This window comes from Diplodia seriata, assembly GCF_021436955.1.
Source record: "Diplodia seriata strain FDS-637 chromosome Unknown scaffold_4, whole genome shotgun sequence".
Lineage (NCBI taxonomy): Eukaryota > Fungi > Ascomycota > Dothideomycetes > Botryosphaeriales > Botryosphaeriaceae > Diplodia > Diplodia seriata.
The window spans coordinates 3,157,183-3,177,274 of record NW_027117311.1 but is presented as its reverse complement, the minus strand read 5'-3'; the positions used below and the strand labels follow the sequence as shown (position 1 = coordinate 3,177,274).

General features: G+C 58.5%; 3 protein-coding genes across 3 annotated transcripts; 1 reads left to right on the top strand and 2 right to left on the bottom strand.

Annotated features, from left to right (window-relative positions):
- Nucleotides 1–7,126: 7,126 nt before the first annotated feature.
- On the bottom strand, nt 7,127–8,482 carry SLS55_004839 (uncharacterized protein; the record flags this gene model as incomplete). The annotated part of the gene is made up of 1 exon (XM_066776291.1): nt 7,127–8,482. One exon carries the CDS (start codon nt 8,480–8,482, stop codon nt 7,127–7,129), a length of 1,356 nt encoding a protein of 451 aa, XP_066634172.1.
- A 5,461-nt stretch (nt 8,483–13,943) lies between these two features.
- sap62 (CWF complex protein sap62) lies at nt 13,944–15,021 on the bottom strand (the record flags this gene model as incomplete). The annotated part of the gene is made up of 2 exons (XM_066776290.1): nt 13,944–14,648; nt 14,992–15,021. The coding sequence occupies 2 exons, from the start codon at nt 15,019–15,021 to the stop codon at nt 13,944–13,946; spliced, it is 735 nt and encodes a 244-aa protein (XP_066634171.1).
- Nucleotides 15,022–15,081: 60 nt separating this feature from the next.
- Nucleotides 15,082–18,196, top strand: DIS3 (exosome catalytic subunit dis3; the record flags this gene model as incomplete). The annotated part of the gene is made up of 4 exons (XM_066776289.1): nt 15,082–15,277; nt 15,331–15,795; nt 15,848–15,960; nt 16,007–18,196. The coding sequence occupies 4 exons, from the start codon at nt 15,082–15,084 to the stop codon at nt 18,194–18,196; spliced, it is 2,964 nt and encodes a 987-aa protein (XP_066634170.1).
- Between the last annotated feature and the right edge of the window lie 1,896 nt (nt 18,197–20,092).

The window sequence follows — 20,092 nt, the reverse complement described above, 5'->3', positions numbered from 1 at the left end:
ACGATTGCCACGCAACGTCTGCAGATGAGAGAGCATTTTGGCTCAGAATCGCAGCGGGGCTGTAGAAGATGGGCATGCGTATAGCAAGGGAATAGGATGCGGGGTTTGTTACGAATCAATTTTACTTTTTTGTTGTTCTCTTTTCTCTGGTTTTGCTGGTCATGGCTGTCTCTTTGTAGATGGGTCGGAATGCTGTTCATGCTTGTAGCAAAATCCAATGCATTTAGAAGACGAGAGCCGGTGAATTGCTACCAGCACAGATGATATGTTGAGGTAAAGGAATCTTCAAGGGTTAACAGTGGAAAAAGCGAAGATACAGATATCGTTGGAAATACCAAATCCAAAGCGGCCAAGCAAGGTTCTGATGAGCCTCACGGAGAGTGTGGTAAATCTCGCCTTCTTGCTACGTACTAATGCAAGTCGGTCAGGGTGTCGAAATCCAGTTCTTTTCATTGCAGAGAATGAATACCCTGGAGGAATAGTGTCGCAGGTTATACATCCGCACACAGATTAAGCACTTTTGCTCCACAAAGAACAACAGCATCATGTCCACCATGCTCCAGGATCGAACCAAAGAGCAGCAAAACTTCAACTCGCAAGGCAATGAACAAAGTTGCGGCAGTCGGCTCGTTGGCTTGGTACAACCGCTATGTCTTAAGAAAGAACGCCATGACGAGATGCAAGCAGAACTGGGGCCCTGATTCCTTCAAGGCCTTCTAAGACTACGGCCTCGCGATGGCAGGTCTAAGCTCCATCTTCTGGTTGTCGGAGTTATCTACCCAGCAATGGGCAATGGGTGGCGGCTTCGACATCAAGAACCCCCTTGTACGTTCAGGCTCGAACAATAGAGGAGCTCTTCTCCGTCCCCTCAAAAATTCCACAACGTGAATTTACGCAACGGCCATGGCGAGCAGAACAAACACAGTGGTAAATTTGGGGCTAATATCAGGCCCATAAGATGAATATCGTTCATTTGTATGTGTAATTGGATTAAACGTCGTACAATGTCATGCAGACGAACACTTCAACACATAAATCCGGATATTGGCCCCAATACCCACGGAGGAAGACTGCAGTAATTTTCGAGTCTCAGTTATTATGTATCTCTTCAACACAAGTCCGAACACTTGAGAAACTTGAGAATAGTAACTGGGAACGCTTTGCACTTGATAAGTAAGTAGCCCAGTTCCGTTCATGTACGACTATGGTATTACAAGTATTTCTCGATTCGGTCGCCACAGCAGATCGCTATAGCATCTCCTTCATCCTTCTGCGAAGCAGAGTAGCCCAATGCCACTTCCTCGTGCGATTCCGTGCAGGGGATCTCGCGAAAGTGCTTCCGCATAACGAGTTTCGTCTGAAAATAGGTCTTGGGGAAAGTGCCATTCTCCCGTGAGGATGAGCAGAAAACCAGTCTCCTCCAGTTCCCAAAGAGAAGCACGCAGACTTAGAGTCCGGCAGCAAGGCTGCGCCCACGAGCCAACCCTCTCTCCCGCACTCGGAAAAAGGCAAAGGCAAAAAGCAACGTGAAAGCTGCGGGGAGAGTGGCGGCGGCAGCAAGGGAAGGCAAGTAGCCTTACCACGCACGGGTAGTTTAGCGGCTTTCCATCAATGGGTGGGCATTCTACGCAGGTACCCTATGACGCCGAGTTAGTGCTCCAATTACTCTAGTGTATTTGGAAAGGCCATATCCAGTACGGCGTGGACTTTCTCCTGCGCTGTACCTAGACCAAGAACCGACACTCATTCACCCAGGGGCGCGGCGCTTGGGTATTCGACATAGGTGTTGTCCGGAGCGAGGCTGATTCGAGGATGATCAAGCTTCTTCGGAACTTTCCGAAGGTGCTGAAGGTGCTCATCGAGCATCCGACTGAAGATTACTACATCATCGACGTAAGCCATGTAACAAGCGCCCTGAACTTTTCGTAGGATGTTGTCGGATTTTCTCTGGAGGTAGGACGGTATTCGAGTATTCCATGGTCGTAACCCGGAACCTCTCCAGTTCTCTATATGCATTCACTGTTTGAATGAGAATAGGTTCTCTCTGATATTGAATTAAACTACATGGGATGCGATTGTAGCATTCTCTGTAATGTGTGAACTTCTCCATAATGACCATCTGCAAGAGTCGGCGAGCCGAACTTACTTGGCGACGAACAGCCGTCCAAAGAAGCTCGGATATATACACGCAGGGATGAGGCTCCTTCCCATCCTCACGCGAGAAGGCGTAACGACTTGCCGTATCGACGGGATTTTGCTGGGGGCAACAAGGCCGAGAGGCGGGTGATTCCTTAAGCGAGAGGAAGGAGGGGAAAAGCCTCGACTGGGCAAGGCGGGTTCGTATAGCGACGACAATGGCTTGGGGGCGATACGATATCCACGACGGCTACCACTGTTGTCTCGTTCGAGCAGCATTAATCCGGTTTTCTCCACAACATGCAGGGTCGAAAAAGAAAGTAAGCGGAAAAGGTGATCCAGAACTATTCCATGTAGGTCCCAAAACCCAACTCAATCTTGTTTCTTTGCATTTTCGCGCGCGGCTGTTGCGTGCTTTTTGCCCGCCCTTCTTCCCTGCCCGCTGCAGTCAGCAGCAAGGCGATGCCGTATGGACGCATGCGCCAAACCTTACTTTACCCAATCCCTCGGCAGGCGCAGCCTCCCGGTCAGGCCAAATCTCACATGCATGGCCTTTTGATTCCCCTGCCGTTTTCGCTTCTCTTGCTCGTCGAAAACGTTCCTCGTTTTCCCGCCCCCGTTCGCCAATTCTCTCCCTTTCTTTCTTCGTCTCTCGGACCAAGAGAAAAGCCTATCGGATATGGCCCGAACCAGCTAGTCCGGCGCAATATGGGCGAAAGCAACATGCAGCCCCTTGTGCGGCAATGGCGCGGACTAGGGCGATGCTTCTTCTTGTCCCATTGGCCATGTGACGTGCAACGAATGAGAAAAGCAACCATGTAGTGATCTTCATGAAACGAAGAAACAAAAAACAAAAAAGGCCACGTTACTGCCAGGGATCATGAGTTATCCATTGGTCGGCACAGCGGCAGAAGCAAAGAAGCAATCAAATTCCCATGAACCAAGACGCCGGAGCGTCGAGGCTGACAGGCTGGGAAGGATGTGGGTGGGCAGCAGTTTGGGGCGGAAAAAAATGATGATAGCAACGGTGACGCGGAGCGAATAGGACAATCTCAGACAAATGGGCGTTTTCATTTTCGACGTTCAAGGATATGGCCATCGTTCAATCGGCTGCCGATGCTGATCCTTGGCTGCATGATCGCAGCCTTGCTCCTGCTCCTGCTCCTGCTTGCTGCTGCTGTCGCTGGGTCGTGTCCCCTTTCCGGCGACGTGCGGCAACGCGGGAACGCGGGATATGCGGGATGCGGAACGACGCGGGAACGCACAGCCCCCCAGCTTCTGCAGTATGCAGTTCGCCAGCGGCGGACGCAGCACGAGGACAGACAGGGCGAGACAGAGAAAGTGGAAGAGGCAGGGAAGCTCAAGCCACGGCCCCGGGGCGTTCGCAGGTTGATGACTGATGCTGAGACAAGGCAGGCAGCCTGCATTCGGTTCGAAACCGAGTCGAAGGGAAAAATGAAATAGAAGTGAGCCGCGGCGCTGGGCTCCCTCGTCTTTCTCTCGCAGCGGGTAACACAAAGGACGAGACGAGCGGAGGGAGGGCTGCGTCTCGGCAGTTTCCCCATAGGCTCCCGAATAATCGTCGTCATGTCAGCGTCTCGGCCATGGACCTGGGAACGAATGGGTGCAAGGAACGGCTCCTTCATCGAGGCACGATCGCCGTCTGCTCTGTATGCCTCTTGCGGCAATGCGGATGAAGTATCAGTATCGAGCATGATGCCATTGTCCGGAACGCCACGCAGGACGGATATACAACGTCCGACGCAGGTTGCTTGCGGGGGTCCATGGCTTGCCTGGCTGCCTGCTCTCACCCTTCCCAGGTTCCTCTGGCTTCGGTTTCGTGCTAAGCTCAGATCAGCGCTAGAAGCGAGCGGCAGGTGCAATTGGAGAAGGGACGCGGGAAGAGCACTCAGCGGCCCAAGCTGCCCTAACAGCTACCACTGTGCAATCCGACCGTTGCGGCCATGGTGGTGCACGACGACGCAACAATGCTCCTGTTACAGCGCAGCATTGGACCTGTTCTCGCAATCGGGCCTCTGAACGGGCTGTTTGCGCCGGACGAGACGGCGAGGTGAAACAGAGAGGCGCCCGGGGGAACGAGCAATGCAGGGCCAGTCGTTGAGGCCGTTTGGCACAGAACCGGAGTCAGAAATGCAACCCCGGCCGCCACATAATCGCCACCTGATATCGGCTGCCCTGGATGCCATCATCGATATGCAGCGGCGCACGCAGCAGCAGCGGCGGCGGAGGCAGCAGCAGCGGCAGCAGCAAGCTACCGCGGCGCGGGAAGAAGCTGCAGGAACCGAGACGGGGTTGTGTGCGCGGCGACCACGTGCGGGCTGTGCATACAGGCGGCGGCAGGCATATAGCAGTATCCTTGCCGCCATGGAGCCAACCAGAGGTCGCTCAACCAGCGATTCGTCGACTGATAGGGAGGACAGAAAGGCGAACAGGAGAGAGCGATGGTCCGGTGACACTGAGACGGGCAAGAAGTCGCTCCAGACCGTTGGGCGCGAGCAATCGCAGCACTATTTCGAGCGTGAGGCCTGATGATGGGCGTTGCTGCTGGCTCACTAAGCAAGCCATTGATCACCGCGCCATTCTCCTCGTCGTCATCACATCCTCGTTTTCGCCCTGCTCCGTGATGTAAGCAGAGAGAAGACAATAACGCCAAGCGGACATGCTGCGACCAGGGTCGATCGCATTGTCCTCTGCGCATTCGCATGGAACATGGCTCCGCCGGGCAGAGAAGACGGGCGGGAAGAAGGGTAATCGTCATGCGCATGAGGGCGCGGTCGGGAAAGCCCGCCACTCCTCTCGTCGTCCTTTCTTCTCACCTTCTCACCCCCGGGACTCTCGTCTTGCTCCCCGCTGCAGCCCGCAGCCGCCGCCGCCGCCACCACCATGCTCGCTCGATTCACGGACCACGCCGGCGACCGCTGGTGGAGCGCGTAGAGCGCGAAGCCAAAATGCAGCTGGGGCTCCGTGGCAAGCCTCGTAGGCATCGGCGGCATGATAAGGCCGACATCAGCTCATAGTCTGCCCTCGCTATCCTCGTCAAGCCGAACGAGAGGCCGGCCGACCGAGGCACAGAAGGTGAAGAGGCGGGATGGTAGCAAGAGGAAGCAGGAGGAGCGACGACGCTATCGGATAAGGCGTCCTTGCCGAATCCGCCCCTAGTGCCCTTCGCGCATTCCCCATTCAGCCGTCGAGGCGGTGGAACCAGGCCGAGAGCAAACAATACTAATCTCGCCGGCGGAGAGGCAGCAAAGACCCAAGGCAAGAGACTCTTTCCGCGCTGGGCGAAGGAGTGTGACGAGATGTCCAGCATTGCATGGCCGGGAAGGCTTGGGCCCCGCCCTGCGCGCTGACCTTCTATTCAATAGTCGCTGCAATGCCGCTCTTACGCGAACGGGGGTGCCCAAGCAAGCAAGCAAGCAAGCTGCTGCTGCTGCTGCTTTGCCGCGAGCACTGCTCGTGTGATAAGCAGGGGGGAAATTTGGGGGCAGGTAGGCAATGGATGATGCTTCAATCGTGCGACTAGACTCTCCGCCTGCCCAGAACTAGCGCTCGAGGGCCCCGTTTCCTTAGCACCTCTGGAGTTAGTGTAGGAGCGCATCAGACCCGCGGAGGCGCAGCAGCACACGCCCACGCTGAGCAGGGAACAGGGATGCTCGTGGGCGAGCACCATGGCCGATGACGCCGCGTCGCTGCTGATGGGCCGGGAACAACACGAACGCTGCTGCGGAGAGGCGACGTCTGTCTTCCCTCGTGAGCGACGAGCAGAGTGGCGGGCAATATTGCGTGGCGCCCCGAAACTAAAATCGAACGGGACGCGCGCAAGCTTGCACGCAACGAGTAAAAATTGATGGCCCCGTGGACATGGACATGGAGATCCGCATGGATGATCTTCACCCCAATCATCTGCCGGCCCGCGGAGGCAATGGCGCAGCTCGAACGCAAGCGAGCCTGTCACTGCGCAACTCCCTCCAGAGAGCCCTATCGATCCCGCCTGGGCGAGAGCCGCTGCACATCGTTCATGTCCAAGTTTTGATTCATTGATTCGATAGGAGTTCCATCTCCATGTGCCATGGGCCGAAAGTGTCAGCTGCCGCTGCCAAACAGCCTCCTCTCATCTCCTCGTCCTCCTCATAATTCTTCCATCAGAAAAGGCCCGAAATGAGAAAGCCTGATGTGCGAAGCGAAGACATAACGAATGAGCAAACAGAGACCGTGGTCCACCGCCCCCTGCCCACGGCAGGCTCGAGCTGCGACTCACGCCATAAGCCGCCCGGGAGAGTATTAGTGCCATTAAACAATTGTACCGAGAATCGAAGTCGGGGAGTTGTGCGGACGCGTCGAGAAGCGAAGAACGTGTATCCCTATGCCTTCGCCGCGTGGGAAGGGGCCTGTTGATCCTCCCCGTCCAAGGAAAAAGAAGTAGAAAGAATAGAGGGAGTATTTCCGCCAGCATTATGCATGATGATGATGCGCAGCACTGCAAGCCTCCGACCTCTCTCCTCTCTCCTTTCTCTGTGCTTTGCGTAGTATACAGGGTATGGAAAGAAAAGGGGAAACTAACACCAACTTCCGAAGTGAAGGCGACTGGAAGATGAGAAAGCCAACGGTAGATTCAACGCGCAAAACAAGATACCCAAACATGCCCGAAAGAATCTCTTGACCTCCCCGAAACGTGCAAGTGCTTCGAAGAGACTTCGTAGTGTAGGAAAAACGCCTTGTTGTATCCGCCCTAACCCCAATACTTCGATGAGCCAACCCAAGCCTGATAATGCTGCGTGTTGCCAAACCCGTATCAATTTGCGTGTGATGCGTGAAGTGCGTTGAAGCGTGCGAGCGCGCGCGAGGCCTGCAACGACCATGTTTGCTCGGCGTGAGAGCCTCGCCGCGAGAGGGCTCCCATTCCGTAGCGTGAATGGGAGCGTGAAGGAACATGACCGTGAGATCTGTGCCAACGTTCAAGGAGATGTCATTAGAAACCCTGCCAGTTCTGTGCCTGCTGAGGAGATGCTTGTGACCAGCCCTGCATGCCCGGCTGCGGCGCTGCAGTGCTCGGGTGCACATTGAAGTGCTGAGGGCTGGGGCTTGCCTGGTAGGGGTTGCCGCCAATGTTCCGGTACGCAGGGTTCATTCCGCCCATTGTCGAATAGCCCATCGGGCCTCCATGCATTGATGCACTGCCTTGAGGGTGATGCATCTGAGGAGGCGCATGCAAAGGTGATGGCTGTGGATGAGGCGACTGTTGCTGACCAAACTGTTGCATGCTATGCTGCTGTGACAGCGGCGATGGCTGTGGCTGCGGTGGAGGCCACATTTGGCTCTGCGGGTAGCCGTACGGGCCTGGTTGGCCTGCGCCGCCCCCAGGACCCATATTCATGCCTGGTGAGCGGTGCTGCAGATGAGGAGGCTGGTGCATAGGCCGCATCGGCGTTTGAACCATCGTGTTTGGTGCGTGCGAAGCTTGCGTGTACGGCTGCTGAGGCGTCATCATCTGCGATGGACCTTGCTGAGCGTGAGTCGGCAAAGTTTGCTGCTGCCCAGCCATCATCGCGTTCGCGTTCGGCCTTGGGGACGGGAGTCCTTGCTGAGCACCCGTAACTCCTTCGCCCTCAACCGTGGGCTGACGCTGGTGATTTGCGAGCACGGGCTCGTGCGGCCTCTTCCAATACTCGTCCATGTAGTTGCTGCGGACCGTCCGCTGCCCGCCCAGGTTCTTGTTGTACTCTGCAGCGTGCGCAGCTTGATTGAGAATCTCGCTGGCAGTGCTTGGAATCATCCTACCCTCGTAGGCAGGGCCCGAGATCTCGTGCCTTGGCCTTTGGAGGCCACCAAAGTCCCTCGCACGGAGCTCATCTGCGGGAGCCAAATTGATCATGGGCAGAGGTCCTAGAGTACCTGGGTGTACGCCTGGCGGAACATCCAATTGCCCAGGTCCGTTGCTGTAGATGATCTCTCCGTGTGGCAATGCGGTCAATGCGTGGCTGTTGGCCTCTGCTGCTGCGGCTTCTCTCTGCCTCGCTGCACCAGGCCGCTTCTCACCAGCCGGGTCATCTTCGGTAAAGCCTTGCTTCCTAGCCTTGCTCTCCCAGTAGTCGTCCCTCACACGTCTGCCGTTGACGATGAGCCTGCTGCCAAACTGGCGGAACATTGACCTGGCCGTAACGATGGCTATTTGCCGAGAGCGATAAGAATACGGTAGGATCTCCTGGTGGATAAGGTCGTCCTTCTCGGCCTGAGTGGCGATGATTTTGTACAACGACCTGTTCTTGTTGAAGAGCAGGTACGAGTCTCGGTAACCCAACACTCGTGCGCATTCTGTGGCAAGCATGAAAAGCTTGTCGCCTCTATTAGGAACGAAGAACGTGCGGCATCGGTATTCTCTGCCGTCTAGCGGATGGCCGGTGGTGGTGACCTTCTTCTCTCCGGCCTCGTCGAATTCACGCGGTATGTACTCATCACCTTCGGGATTAAGCTGATCGGTCGTGTGGTCTCTAACTGTCGGCAGTGCCTTTAGTACCGTGCTTTTCGTGGGAGTGGACTTCGGAGGGGATGATTGAGGTGGTGATGTTTGCGGCAGAGATTGGGACTTGAGCTGCGGTGTTTGAACCGGACCAGGCGCGGGCTGCTGAGAGTGCACCGACAGAGGACTTTCAGTCACTCTTGACTTTGGTGGCCTCCCACGTTTCCGTGGCTTGGAGTCGTCTGTTGGTTAACGGTGGCGTTAGCGAACCTGAGGCACCAAATGCGCACAATTCAGTAAGGCGAAAATCAACCCACCTTCAGTCGCGAAGATGTCTTCCACATGATCCGGCGAGCGACTTCGCTTTATGCCGCGAGGACTTGGTTGAGGGGCGATGCTGGAGGTGGAGCCTGACAACACTGCGGGAGGCGACACGCGTTAGCAAATCAGGGCTGGCACCGGAGGGGGCGACGGCAGGCACGGCGAGCGTCGCTGCGGCCAAGGGCGCGGGGACGGCGCGGGTTGATGAAGGTGAAAACGCGCATGACGCGCTCGCGGTGCGGGCCGCGCGAAAACAGCGAGAGCAATAGGGAAGTACGCACTACCTGCTGAGTTGAGAGCAGCGGGGTTTATTGTACCGGACGGATCCATTATGCTTCCTCCAATGCCGCCGTTCAAGGACGCCGAGACAGGGAGATGCGAGGTGGTCGAGTACATGGACGGAGGTCGGAAGCGCAATTACTTGGCGGCGGCGGCAGCGTTTCAAGCGGCGCTATAGCAGCGTGCGGACGTGCGCAGTCGGAGCGCGGACGCGCACGAGCGTGGTCAACTTGGTCGAACGTGCGGCGCGCGCAGGCGTCGCATTCGAGGCGACGAGCAGTGGTTGAAGGCGGCGGGAGGCGCGACGGTAGCTGAGAGGCTACGACACGGTGCAGGCGGACTTGGGGTGCGCTGCACGATCCCGGAGCATCGAGATATCGATCTCTCTGCTGCCAACCCTGCTGGACCCACGGACCCTGAAGCTCGGGAGCGGCAAGAATGGGGAGGCGGCGGTGTGCGGGCCTTGGGCGCTGCGAGGTGGGCGTTGGCTGGTCGAGGGATGCAAGGTTCGCCGAAGGAGTTTGCGAAGTGCCACAGAGGCGAAGCGAACAGCTGCTCCGCGCGCGGGCGATGATGCAACGCGCCTGCCAAGCCCCGTGCGAGTCGGCAGCGACGCTGACTTGCGGGATGCGCTGCCTGTGGCTCTGCGCTCCGGGGGGCCTGCAGAGGGCTGAGGGCGTGTGAGCGCGTGTGTGCGGGCGCGACACCTGCAGCGTGCCCGTGGCGGGCCGGGATGCTGGCCTGTCTGCACGCTCGCTGACGGCTGCTGGCTGGCTTTGCCCACGCGGAGCAATCTCCGAGGTCGCGGGGCGGGAGGGCGCCGGATGCGCGATGGCCGAAGCGGACGAGTGCTGCTGCTGGAGGACAGGAATGCCTGGGCTCGGGCGCGCTCAAATGGAGCGGCGGCGGGCGGCTCTACTGCGCGGCGGCACCACGGGTGCGGGAGCGACGGTGGCAGCGAGCTTGGCCGGAGGCAATATGTACGTAGCAGCCAGCATCCGCCTGCCTGCGCTGCGGCTAATGGCGCCCTGCTGAAGAGCGAACAGCCGGCGCCACGGGCCCTGGTGCGGGAGTGCGGCGGCCGGCTCCAGAGTTGTGTTGCAAGGGCGGGCGCGTAGCGGGGGCACGGGGGTGCTGCGGCGAGAGCGTCTGCGGGCGTTCCGACGACACGCGGCGACGGGCCCAAACGGCGTGGGCGGGCGGAAGCAAGCGAGGCCAGTGGCAGCGCCCGTGATCTGAGGCCAAGCGCAGCGCCTCGTTCCAGAGCTGGGGGCTCAGTTGCGTCGGCGCGAGGGTGTGTCGAGCCGACGCGGGCAGCAGGCGGGTGTGCGAGTGCTTAAGTGGAATCCGCGCCCTCAGCTGCCCGGGGAATGCAGCAATCAAGCCGCAGGATTCGTCAAGAGCGCGACGCCAGATGACCTGCAGCGCGGTATGATGGACGAGGCTGCAGGCGCGCCGGCCAGCCGTATCGGAACCGCTGCGCTCGCAAGCACCTGCGCCAAGCGGCATGCTTTGGGGGCGTGCAGCATCATGGCGCCGGCGCCATGAGGGGTTCAGCGCGCCGGCCAAATCAGCGCGGCGCCTAGCGACAGGATTCACGGTTTGGGTTTCTTCGGCCTCGCAGTCGCCCGACCCGCTTGCCTGATGCTCCGCTCGACGCGCCCAAAGCAGCATCGCGACCGTCCCAGCCTGCTCAGCCTGGCCGCGTCCAGGCGGGCTGCGCTCCGTCCGTAAGCAGCTAAGGGCAAGCCATGCGCCCCCCGGCGGGAGCATGGATCGGTCGTCGACACGAGAGATCGGCCGCGTCGCCGTACCCTCAGGCGGGCGCGTGCAAGTGCGCTGCACGGCGGTGATCTACCGTCCGCGGCCGGCGTGCGAGTCGTGCTGCGATCTTGCATCTGCTCCCGCCCGCGCCCAAGCCACACCCAAGCCATTGCCGCCATCTGCTCTGCCGGCGCCGGTGCTGCTGCCGCCGCCGCCGCTGCTGCGCGGCCGTCGCGGGCGCGCGCGCAGGCCAGCTCCTCGCGGGGCCGCGCATTCTGGAGACTTGCGGTCAGCGGCGCCGATGCCCAGGGCGGCGGGGCGCGGAGTCTGCCTTGCATATCTCGACGTCGAGGTTGGGATGTTCAAAGAGCACGCACGCTAGGAGGCGGGCCAGGCAAAAGGCGGCCCAGGCCTGTGCGACGCTGGGAGTGTGGGAGTCATCTGGTGTCTGCGTCTGCAGGGTCTTGGCCGGCGGGCCAATCAGCGCGCACAATGCGCCACACGCAGAAGTCCTGAGGGCGATGACGGCAGCGAATCAGCTCGGCCGTCCTTGTGACTCCTCCAGGCGGGCAATAAATGGAGCATTGCGGATACGGCCCGCGCTGGTCATTCTGATAAGAGCATGCGAGCAGCATCGCCCCCCGGCGCGCCCGCTTCTTCATGCTCGCCGCCCTCGCTGCTCATGCTACCGCCGCCGCCCCGCGAGCCCCGCGAGCCCGTATGCGTATGCGGATGGCCTCTGGCGCCGCGGCAGCAGCTCGAAACGCCGCGTGCATGGGGCCAGAGTCAGTCGCCGCGCGCTAAACCGCCCGCCCAAAGGGGAAGGAATGTCGAGCGGCATCATCTGACCCGCGTCGCCGTGCTGTCGGATCCGGATGGACGCCGCGGGCCCTCGGTGGCAGCAGCCTTCGACTGAGGATACTGCTGTCGAGGAGAAGCAAACGGCGTCATGGTGCGGAAGGCCGTCCCGAGTTCATCTCCAAACCGCGCGCACAAGGCCGGGGCCCGCATACCTCGCAGCCGCCAGACGTCAACCTTGCGCCCAGAAACCTCCCGACGACCCGGAATGCTTCACACCGTTGGGAGCGCAGCTCGCACAGAAACCGGTCCCTCGTGAGGCCGGCAGCCACTCATCGTCGCCGACGCTGTCAAGCTCTGGCTGTCTCAGGGCCGGTGGCACAAGTTTGGCGGTGTGTTTGCATCCTTTGACCGCCGTGGCCCTCGACGCGCAGTAGTCGCTGCAGCTGCTGGGCAGGGAAAGACACCGCCAGGCTTTCTCCGGCCCTTGCCCAACAATCTGCCATCTGCACGCCTATCGCTGCGCCCCCGGATGTCTGAGCGATGCCGGGGCAGATCTTCGTCGCGCCTGGTTGCAATTCTGCAAGCGCCGCGCTGCAGACCCACGCTGCGCAGCCTCGCTATAGGACATTCTTGGCCAAAAGGAAACATGGCCGTAGCACCGAGACTGGCCTGCCTTGGCGTTAGGGATGTAACACCGGCTTTTAGTTGAGACTCAGCAAAGCATATAGGCCCAATATCCTCTAGCGCCGTGTCAGCGGCAGTGCCTTGCAAGCGCGCCTTTAGTTGCGGGTGCCCTGCATACTAAGTCAGCAACAGCGCCGCCGATGACCTAGGTCCACGGCGCGCGCCGCGCCTGCACCGCTGCCTGGCCTGGCCCTCAGAAGGACCGTTGCTCGCCCCGGCGGACCGGTGGGGGCCCATCTTGGCCCGTGGGGATCTCTATCGCGCCGTTAGCGGGACTCAGTCTCACACATATGTGCGACAAGAGTCGCACCGAGCGCTCTGACCACAGCCAATAGCGACCTTTGCTCAAGAACGAGGGTATAAACGCATGCCAAGGTTTGCCGTTGATCGCGGATACCAAGAGACGACGCCGCCTCATCTTGCCGCCGGACTCCAGAAGACGGTGGGTCTGGAGCGGGCCCCTGGTTCATATGACAGGTGGATGGGGAGCGTTGGCGGAGTGACCTTATTCAAGCCGATCTTCGTCGCCGCCGACTACCTAGCTCATGATGATGACGAGGAGAACGGCATATGGGCCAAGGGACGGGGTTACACTGGGTGCGGCCCGAAACCGCGCCACTGGCAGCTCATGTCCGATGCACACTGACAGTGGATGTGGGAATACGGATGCGGGTGGGCCTTCTGATTGATGAAATTTTCATGTCAAAAAAACTGCGGAAGAAGTGGCGCTTGTACAGTATTCCAAGGTTCTGGGAGGCCGGTCAGAACGCAGCTTGGGGCGAATGGTTGACTCTGATCGCGTGAAGCCTCCCGGTCTGCAGCTCTGTCCCACAACCATCGATGGTGCCTGTCATGGTGCGCATCCTCCCATCGCGCTCTAGAACTTGGCAAGATAGGTGCGTTGAACAGACTGGCGGAGGCGATGCGCAGTGTCACTGCGGCTGTTGATCTTACCTGCGGTAGGCTGCATGCAGAGACGTTGAGAGGTGATTGCTCACGGAGTACTCTGTGGGGCTAGAGACAGGCTGGTCCAAGACTGTGCGTCGCGGCCCCCCAATCTGGCAGTCATGGTCAGGTGGAGGGTCGCTTCATCAAACATGTTAGCAGCGATTCCGCGATGCGATGAAAAACGGTCGTTACACTCGTATGATTGATCGTTGTGCATGCGTATGACGTACGATGCAACTGTCGAAACGCCAGACGGCGGTTTGCATTGCATGCCTGTTGACGCGCGGAAAGCATTGTATCACCCTCAGCAATTTAACGATGCCAGCAGCAAACAACAGCAGCGGCACTGAAACATGTGATGTCTTGGGTGGACGACGAAAGACAAGCCTTAGCAGATTGCATTCCGCACGTGTATAAGGTATCTATGCTTACAATGACCATTGCGGCTGATTTGCAGCCTAACGCTTTCCTGTTCCCCCGGACGCCGACTATGCCAATGAACACCTGATCCGCAAAGACAAGTAGGAGGGGCCTATCTCCTCGGGCCGGTGGGGGCAAGGCCCGGAACACCGCTGTAGCGCTCTTCGCGCTCAGTCTTGAATAGAATCTGAACCCAGAATTCCTTCTGATCCTCGTCGTACCAGGTCCAGTAGCGGTTCTCGCGGCGGTCAATTTCGCGGGCCTGTAGCTTGAATCCGCAAGTCTCGTAGGGTTCGGCGGCAACTAGTAGATACTGGAAAGACTTGTCCGGCTCCTCAACTTTCTGCTCAAAGGCACTCATAAAACGGACCCTGGGAACAATGTTCTGATTGATCTCGGGGTACTGTAGCTGGAAGAGCAGGCCGTGCTGGCGGGTGAGAGGATCGCGGATCTTGGTGATCTTGTAGCCTGGCCGTCCAATTTTGATGACGTTCTTCCTGACCTGCACGCCACTGGCGCCCATGCCGGGCATCAACTGGTCCTTGTCCTTGCCCTCTTTCTGCTCACGCGCGGCACGGCGAGCCAGGTTGGTCTGATGCTTACGACCCTGGGTATGCGCGAGGTAGGAGCCATCGTTCTGGTGGACGGTCAAACACAAGCGACATTCGAAGCTGCCGACATGGTTCTTGAAGAAGTAAGGGTCTTTGTCGAGGTCAATGGTCTCGAGCGCAAGCTTGCGGAGACGCTCGCGGCGGTCAGCGTTGGTGGCAGACTGCGAGGCTACGCCGCCGCCGCCGAACTTGGAGCCCGCGCGGTTCTGTGAATTGGTCAGCAAGTGAGTCCGCGCATCAAGTGCCAGTAAGAGAGCTTGCCTGGTAGTCCATGATGGTCTGTTTGCGGTTGTGGAACTACGGGTGGTGAGAGTTCGCAGAACGGAGGTCCCGTCGTTGGATTGCACGCCAGGTATGCGCGGAGAAGACGCGCAGGGTCGGGGCGCGTTGTGGGTTCGGCGGCGCAGATTGTCGATGTAGAGATGCAGTCCAGCGGCGACAGGCCCAAGACGAAAGTGACGCCGCAGAGCCCGCGGCCGAGTCCGTGCGTTCTTGGCGCGCAAACACATGCAAACACCCGCCGCGCTTCCAGAAAAGTTCGGCCGCGACTTGCGACAGGCACCTCCGACTACCCTGCATCATTGCCGAGCTCGTCAACTGCGTCGCCCTCAGCGCAGAGCCTGCAGCCCAGTTCGCACCATGACGAGTCTCAAGCGGTCGTTCGGGGCCGATCCAGCCGCCCCCAACCTTGCCAGCAAGGTCTACGTGCGGTCGACCAGAAGTGGCAAGGTCCAGAAGATCGTGAGGGAGCTCTACTTGCGGCAAGACATCCCATGCTCGTCGAAACTCTGCTCAACATGCTTGGACGCCGCCCCCAAAGACTACAACGGCAAGGGTACGTGCAGGGTAGTGCTGCCCTTCCCTTGCTGAATGCTGATGATCCTGCAGTGGCACCGTTTGTGCTTTCAGAAAAACCAGCCGGCACAAAGACCTTCCCAAATGGTCATTACCTCATTCCTGACACCAATGCCTTTCTCACTGGAATGGACCTTTTCGAGGTCGAAACTGCGTTTCACGACGTGATTGTTCTACAGACTGTCTTAGAGGAGGTCAAGAATCAGTCAGCCCCTCTTTACAACCGCCTCATTAGCCTGACCAAGCATGACGGCAAGCATTTCTACGTCTTCTTCAACGATTTTAGGTTAGAGACCTACGTCACTCGGGCCGAGGGTGAGACCATCAACGACAGGAATGACCGTGCCGTGCGCAAAGCCGTGCAGTGGTACGGCGAGCATCTCCAGCAAGCTACCAAGTCACGAGCAGGCGCAGCAAAATGCCCCTCTGTTGTCATGTTGAGCGACGACAGGGAGAACCTTCGCAAGGCAAAGGCCGAGGGTCTCAAGGCCCTCTCGTGTACGTTCTCAAACCTCGGCCTCCACTGGTCCGGCATGCTGACGAGGTACAGTGCCTGATTACGTTTCCGGTCTCCCCGATTCGGAGCAACTATTGGACATGGTGGCTGCTGGCCAAGAGCAGCGGGAAACCAAAGCGAGCCAGGGGCAGTGGCTCTACCCAGAGGTACGTTATCCGGGTGTCGGCATGGTCATAAGCTAATGTGGTTCAGTACTACACCCTTTCGAAAATGATGACTGGCGTGAAGAATGGAACATTGCACCAAGGCATCTTCAATGTGTCGCCGTACAATTACCTCGAGGGTTCAGTGCACGTACCAGCCTTTGAGAAGTCACTACTAGTGCTCGGAAGAGAAAACAGCAATCGTGCAGTATCAGGAGACGTCGTTGTAGTTGAAGTGTTGCCAAAAGACCAATGGAAGGCTCCGTCTTCGAAGATCATCGAGGAGGAGACTTTCAACAAAAATGAGAATGCGGATGTGGAAGAAGGCGAGGCGGTTATTACCGAGAGGGAGAGAAAAGCTCTGCAAGAGGAGGTCAAAAGAGTGCAGGGGAAGAACATCGAAGGCCGACCGCAACCAACAGCACGCGTGGTAGGCGTCATAAAGCGGAACTGGAGGCAGTACGTTGGACACGTCGACAGAGACTCCGTCAAATCTACGGCGAAACAGAACCGCGCCCAGCAAATGGTCTTCCTCATTCCCATGGACAAGCGTATTCCAAAGATCAGGGTCCGCACGCGTCAGGCGGGCGAAATGCTTGGCAAGCGTGTGCTGGTTACGATCGATTCTTGGGACAGAGAATCGAGGTATCCCATGGGTCACTTCGTCCGGTCACTAGGCGAACTCGAGTCTAAAGGTGCGGAGACAGAAGCGCTGCTTTTGGAATACGACGTCCAGTATAGGCCATTCCCGAAGACTGTGCTCGATTGCCTCCCACCTGAGGGCCATGACTGGAGGGTCCCGGCTACCAAGGATGACGTTGGTTGGAAGGGTCGACGCGATCTTCGGGATTTGCTAGTCTGCAGTATCGATCCGCCAGGCTGTGTGGACATCGACGATGCTCTGCACGCTCATCGCCTAGAGAACGGTAATTTTCAGATTGGCGTACACATTGCCGATGTTTCGCACTTCGTCAAGCCAAACAATGCCATGGATAAGGAAGCTAGCATGAGGGGCACGACTGTCTACCTCGTGGACAAGCGCATTGACATGCTTCCCATGCTCCTCGGTACAGACCTCTGCTCGCTCAAGCCGTACGTTGAGCGCTACGCATTTTCAGTTCTCTGGGAGATCACGCCAGATGCCGAGATTGTTTCGGCTGACTTCACGAAGTCCGTCATTCGTTCCCGCGAAGCTTTCAGTTATGAGCAGGCGCAGCTCCGTATCGACGACCAGTCACAGCAGGACGATCTAACCCAGGGCATGAGGACGCTGCTGATGCTCTCAAAAAAGCTGAAACAGAAGCGTTACGATGCTGGCGCGCTGAACCTAGCGAGTCCTGAGGTCAAGGTCCAAACAGAGTCCGAGACATCGGACCCGGTGGATGTTCAAACGAAGCGACTCTTGGATACCAACTCGCTTGTTGAAGAGTTCATGTTGCTCGCCAACATTACTGTTGCCCAAAAGAACTACGAAGCATTCCCGCAAACCGCTCTCCTGCGTCGCCACGCAGCTCCTCCGAAGAACAACTTCGAAGAACTGGCGAATCAGCTCAAGGTCAAGAAGGGTTTGGAGCTTCGCGTCGATAGCTCTAAGGCTCTCGCAGACTCTCTCGACACATGCGTGGACTCTAGTGAGCCTTTCTTCAACACCCTCGTCCGTATCATGGCTACGAGGTGCATGATGTCGGCCGAGTACTTTTGTGCTGGTCAACAGGCATACCCGGAGTTCCGCCACTACGGTCTTGCCAGCGAGATCTATACCCATTTCACGAGTCCCATCCGTCGATACGCAGATCTGGAGGCGCACAGGCAGCTCGCTGCAGCCATCGAGTACGAACCTTTGGACCCGAGTCTGCACAGCAAGGCGAAATTGGAGGGAATTTGCAAGAACATCAACGTGCGCCACCGCAATGCACAATTCGCCGGACGCGCAAGCATCGAGTACTATGTGGGCCAGGCACTCAAGGGACGAGTCGTTGACGAGGAGGGATTCGTCATGAGGATCTTCACCAACGGCATCGTAGTCTTCGTGCCCCGGTTCGGCATTGAGAGCCTCATCAGGCTCCGCGACCTTGCGGTGCCCGAGCCCGACGCCGAGTTCGACGCCGAGAATTACGTCCTCACTGTGTCGGGCAGCAGGAACTTGAAGCTCGAGTTGTTCCAAAAGGTCATGGTTAGGATCAGCGACGAGCAGGAAGAGAGCACCGGTAAGCGCAAGGTCAAGCTTGGCTTACTTTAGATTAGGAATTCCCGTGAGACAGCGGAGATGCCACGGCCCGATATCGTCCGCACGGCATAGAAAATGATACCTTGGAACAGTTCTGATGAGAGCATCATGACGGCAACGTGATTTCGTGCTTACGAGTTCTCAATATTTATCCCTGTCACCCAGTCCGACAATGGCAGCTTCTCGCAACCTGAACTTTTTCGGACATTTTTCACGACACAACTCCGGCGACAAAAACAGTAGCTTCGGGAACGGGAATGCCCGCCCGAACTCAAACTAGGCAATCAAACAGCAACCTCGTGTGTCGCAGTCAGTTCTTCAGGCACCCCGGAGAGAAAGGCCAGGCCTTGTGGATACGCGTGTAGCGAGTCAGGAACACGCGTTAGCCAGGTACGGAAGCGTACGGGACGGCTCGGAGCATGCGCGGTTTCGCGCAATGATGTGCCTCGTCTTATGCACCGGATTCAAAGACTGTCGAGCTGACGTTTTTCTGGCGGAGTGGGCGCAAGAAGGACCCAAAGGAGATCATGTGGGATTTTCTAACTGGGGCCCTACGTAGCATGACGGAATCTCGTTCGCCTTGCGTTCTGGGTAGAACAGAGTGCACGCGCCATTTGAGGCCGGAAGGAGGAGGAGGCATTCTCGCAAATCTTCTTGCTGCTCTCCAGGAGGTGTGATGACGATCAACGTGGATTCGAACGGAGATGCGATCTGTCGCCCACCGCATGTGCTCGCTGATGACAGATCCTCGAAGAAAAGCTTCTCGTCGCCGCATCCTGCGTCAAGTCATTGCCGCTTGCGGGAAGGCCTGGGAAGCATGGAGCAACGCCCGCACGAGCGCGCAAGCGGTGGCGGCTCTCTCCGCGAGGAGAAAAGGGAGGTGCACGCGCACACGCACACACGACGCACACACACAGAGCACGCTCGCTCGGGTAACCTGAGCTGCCGTGTCCCCATATCGCGCGACGGAGATGCGGTGACCCGGCGAAAAGGGTCCTGGAAGCGAGCGGGCGGGCGGCGGGCAGAAGAAACAAACGAGCGCCGTCAAGCTGTCTGTGTCGGCGAGTCTCACGATACGGCGATGTGGGGGAGCAAGGCCCTTGAAGCGGAAACGAACTTAGCCGAAGAAGCTACAATACGCGGCCCGCCACGGTCGGTTCGGGCAATATCGCCTTGCAGAATGGCTTGGCGGCGTCGTCGCTCCACGACGCGACGGACGGGAAACACATTGATTGAGGAGGGTCCAGGAGGGGCCGTCCCCAGTCATAATGTGGTACGCCGGCCGTCGTGAACTGCAGTGGAGCGGCCGGCAGAGGCGCATGGGGGGATTTATCGACGTTGGCGGCTCGCCGTCGGATGTCATCGGGTGTTGTTGCGGTCTGCGGTCTGGCGTATAGCGGCCGGACTTACGACGGGCTTCCTTCGAGAAGGGCGCACTGGCGCTGACAGGCGTGCCTGACTGCGGCTACTGCGTTCGCGAGGACCGCATCTGACGTTAGTGCTGGGGCGGAGGCGCTCGGAGGCTTGTTGGCTCGAGTGTACATGCGGTGCGGACAAAAGACGGCAGAGGGTGGAGCCGCGGTGGGAATTGGGTGGTGGTGTCAAGAGATGATGATGATGGTCGGCCGGCGCTGCCTTCCCAAAACGGGCAGCAGCGAGATCGGCACTTGGGTGTTGCGGGGCGCCGCGAGTCGTGCAAAGCCCGAAAGTCGAGCCCGCCGGCTCATGGCAGCAGGCAACCCCATGGAAGTACCCGCGCCCTAGCTGTGGCGGCGCATCCCCCTCTGCTTTTCTACAGCCCCATGTCGTTAGACGAGTCGCATCTAGCATCGTTTCATGACGATTTTTCGCCCGCTACCGAGTCTGGCCTCACTCCTCAGGCGCGTCAGGCGCTGGAGAGGAGTCCGC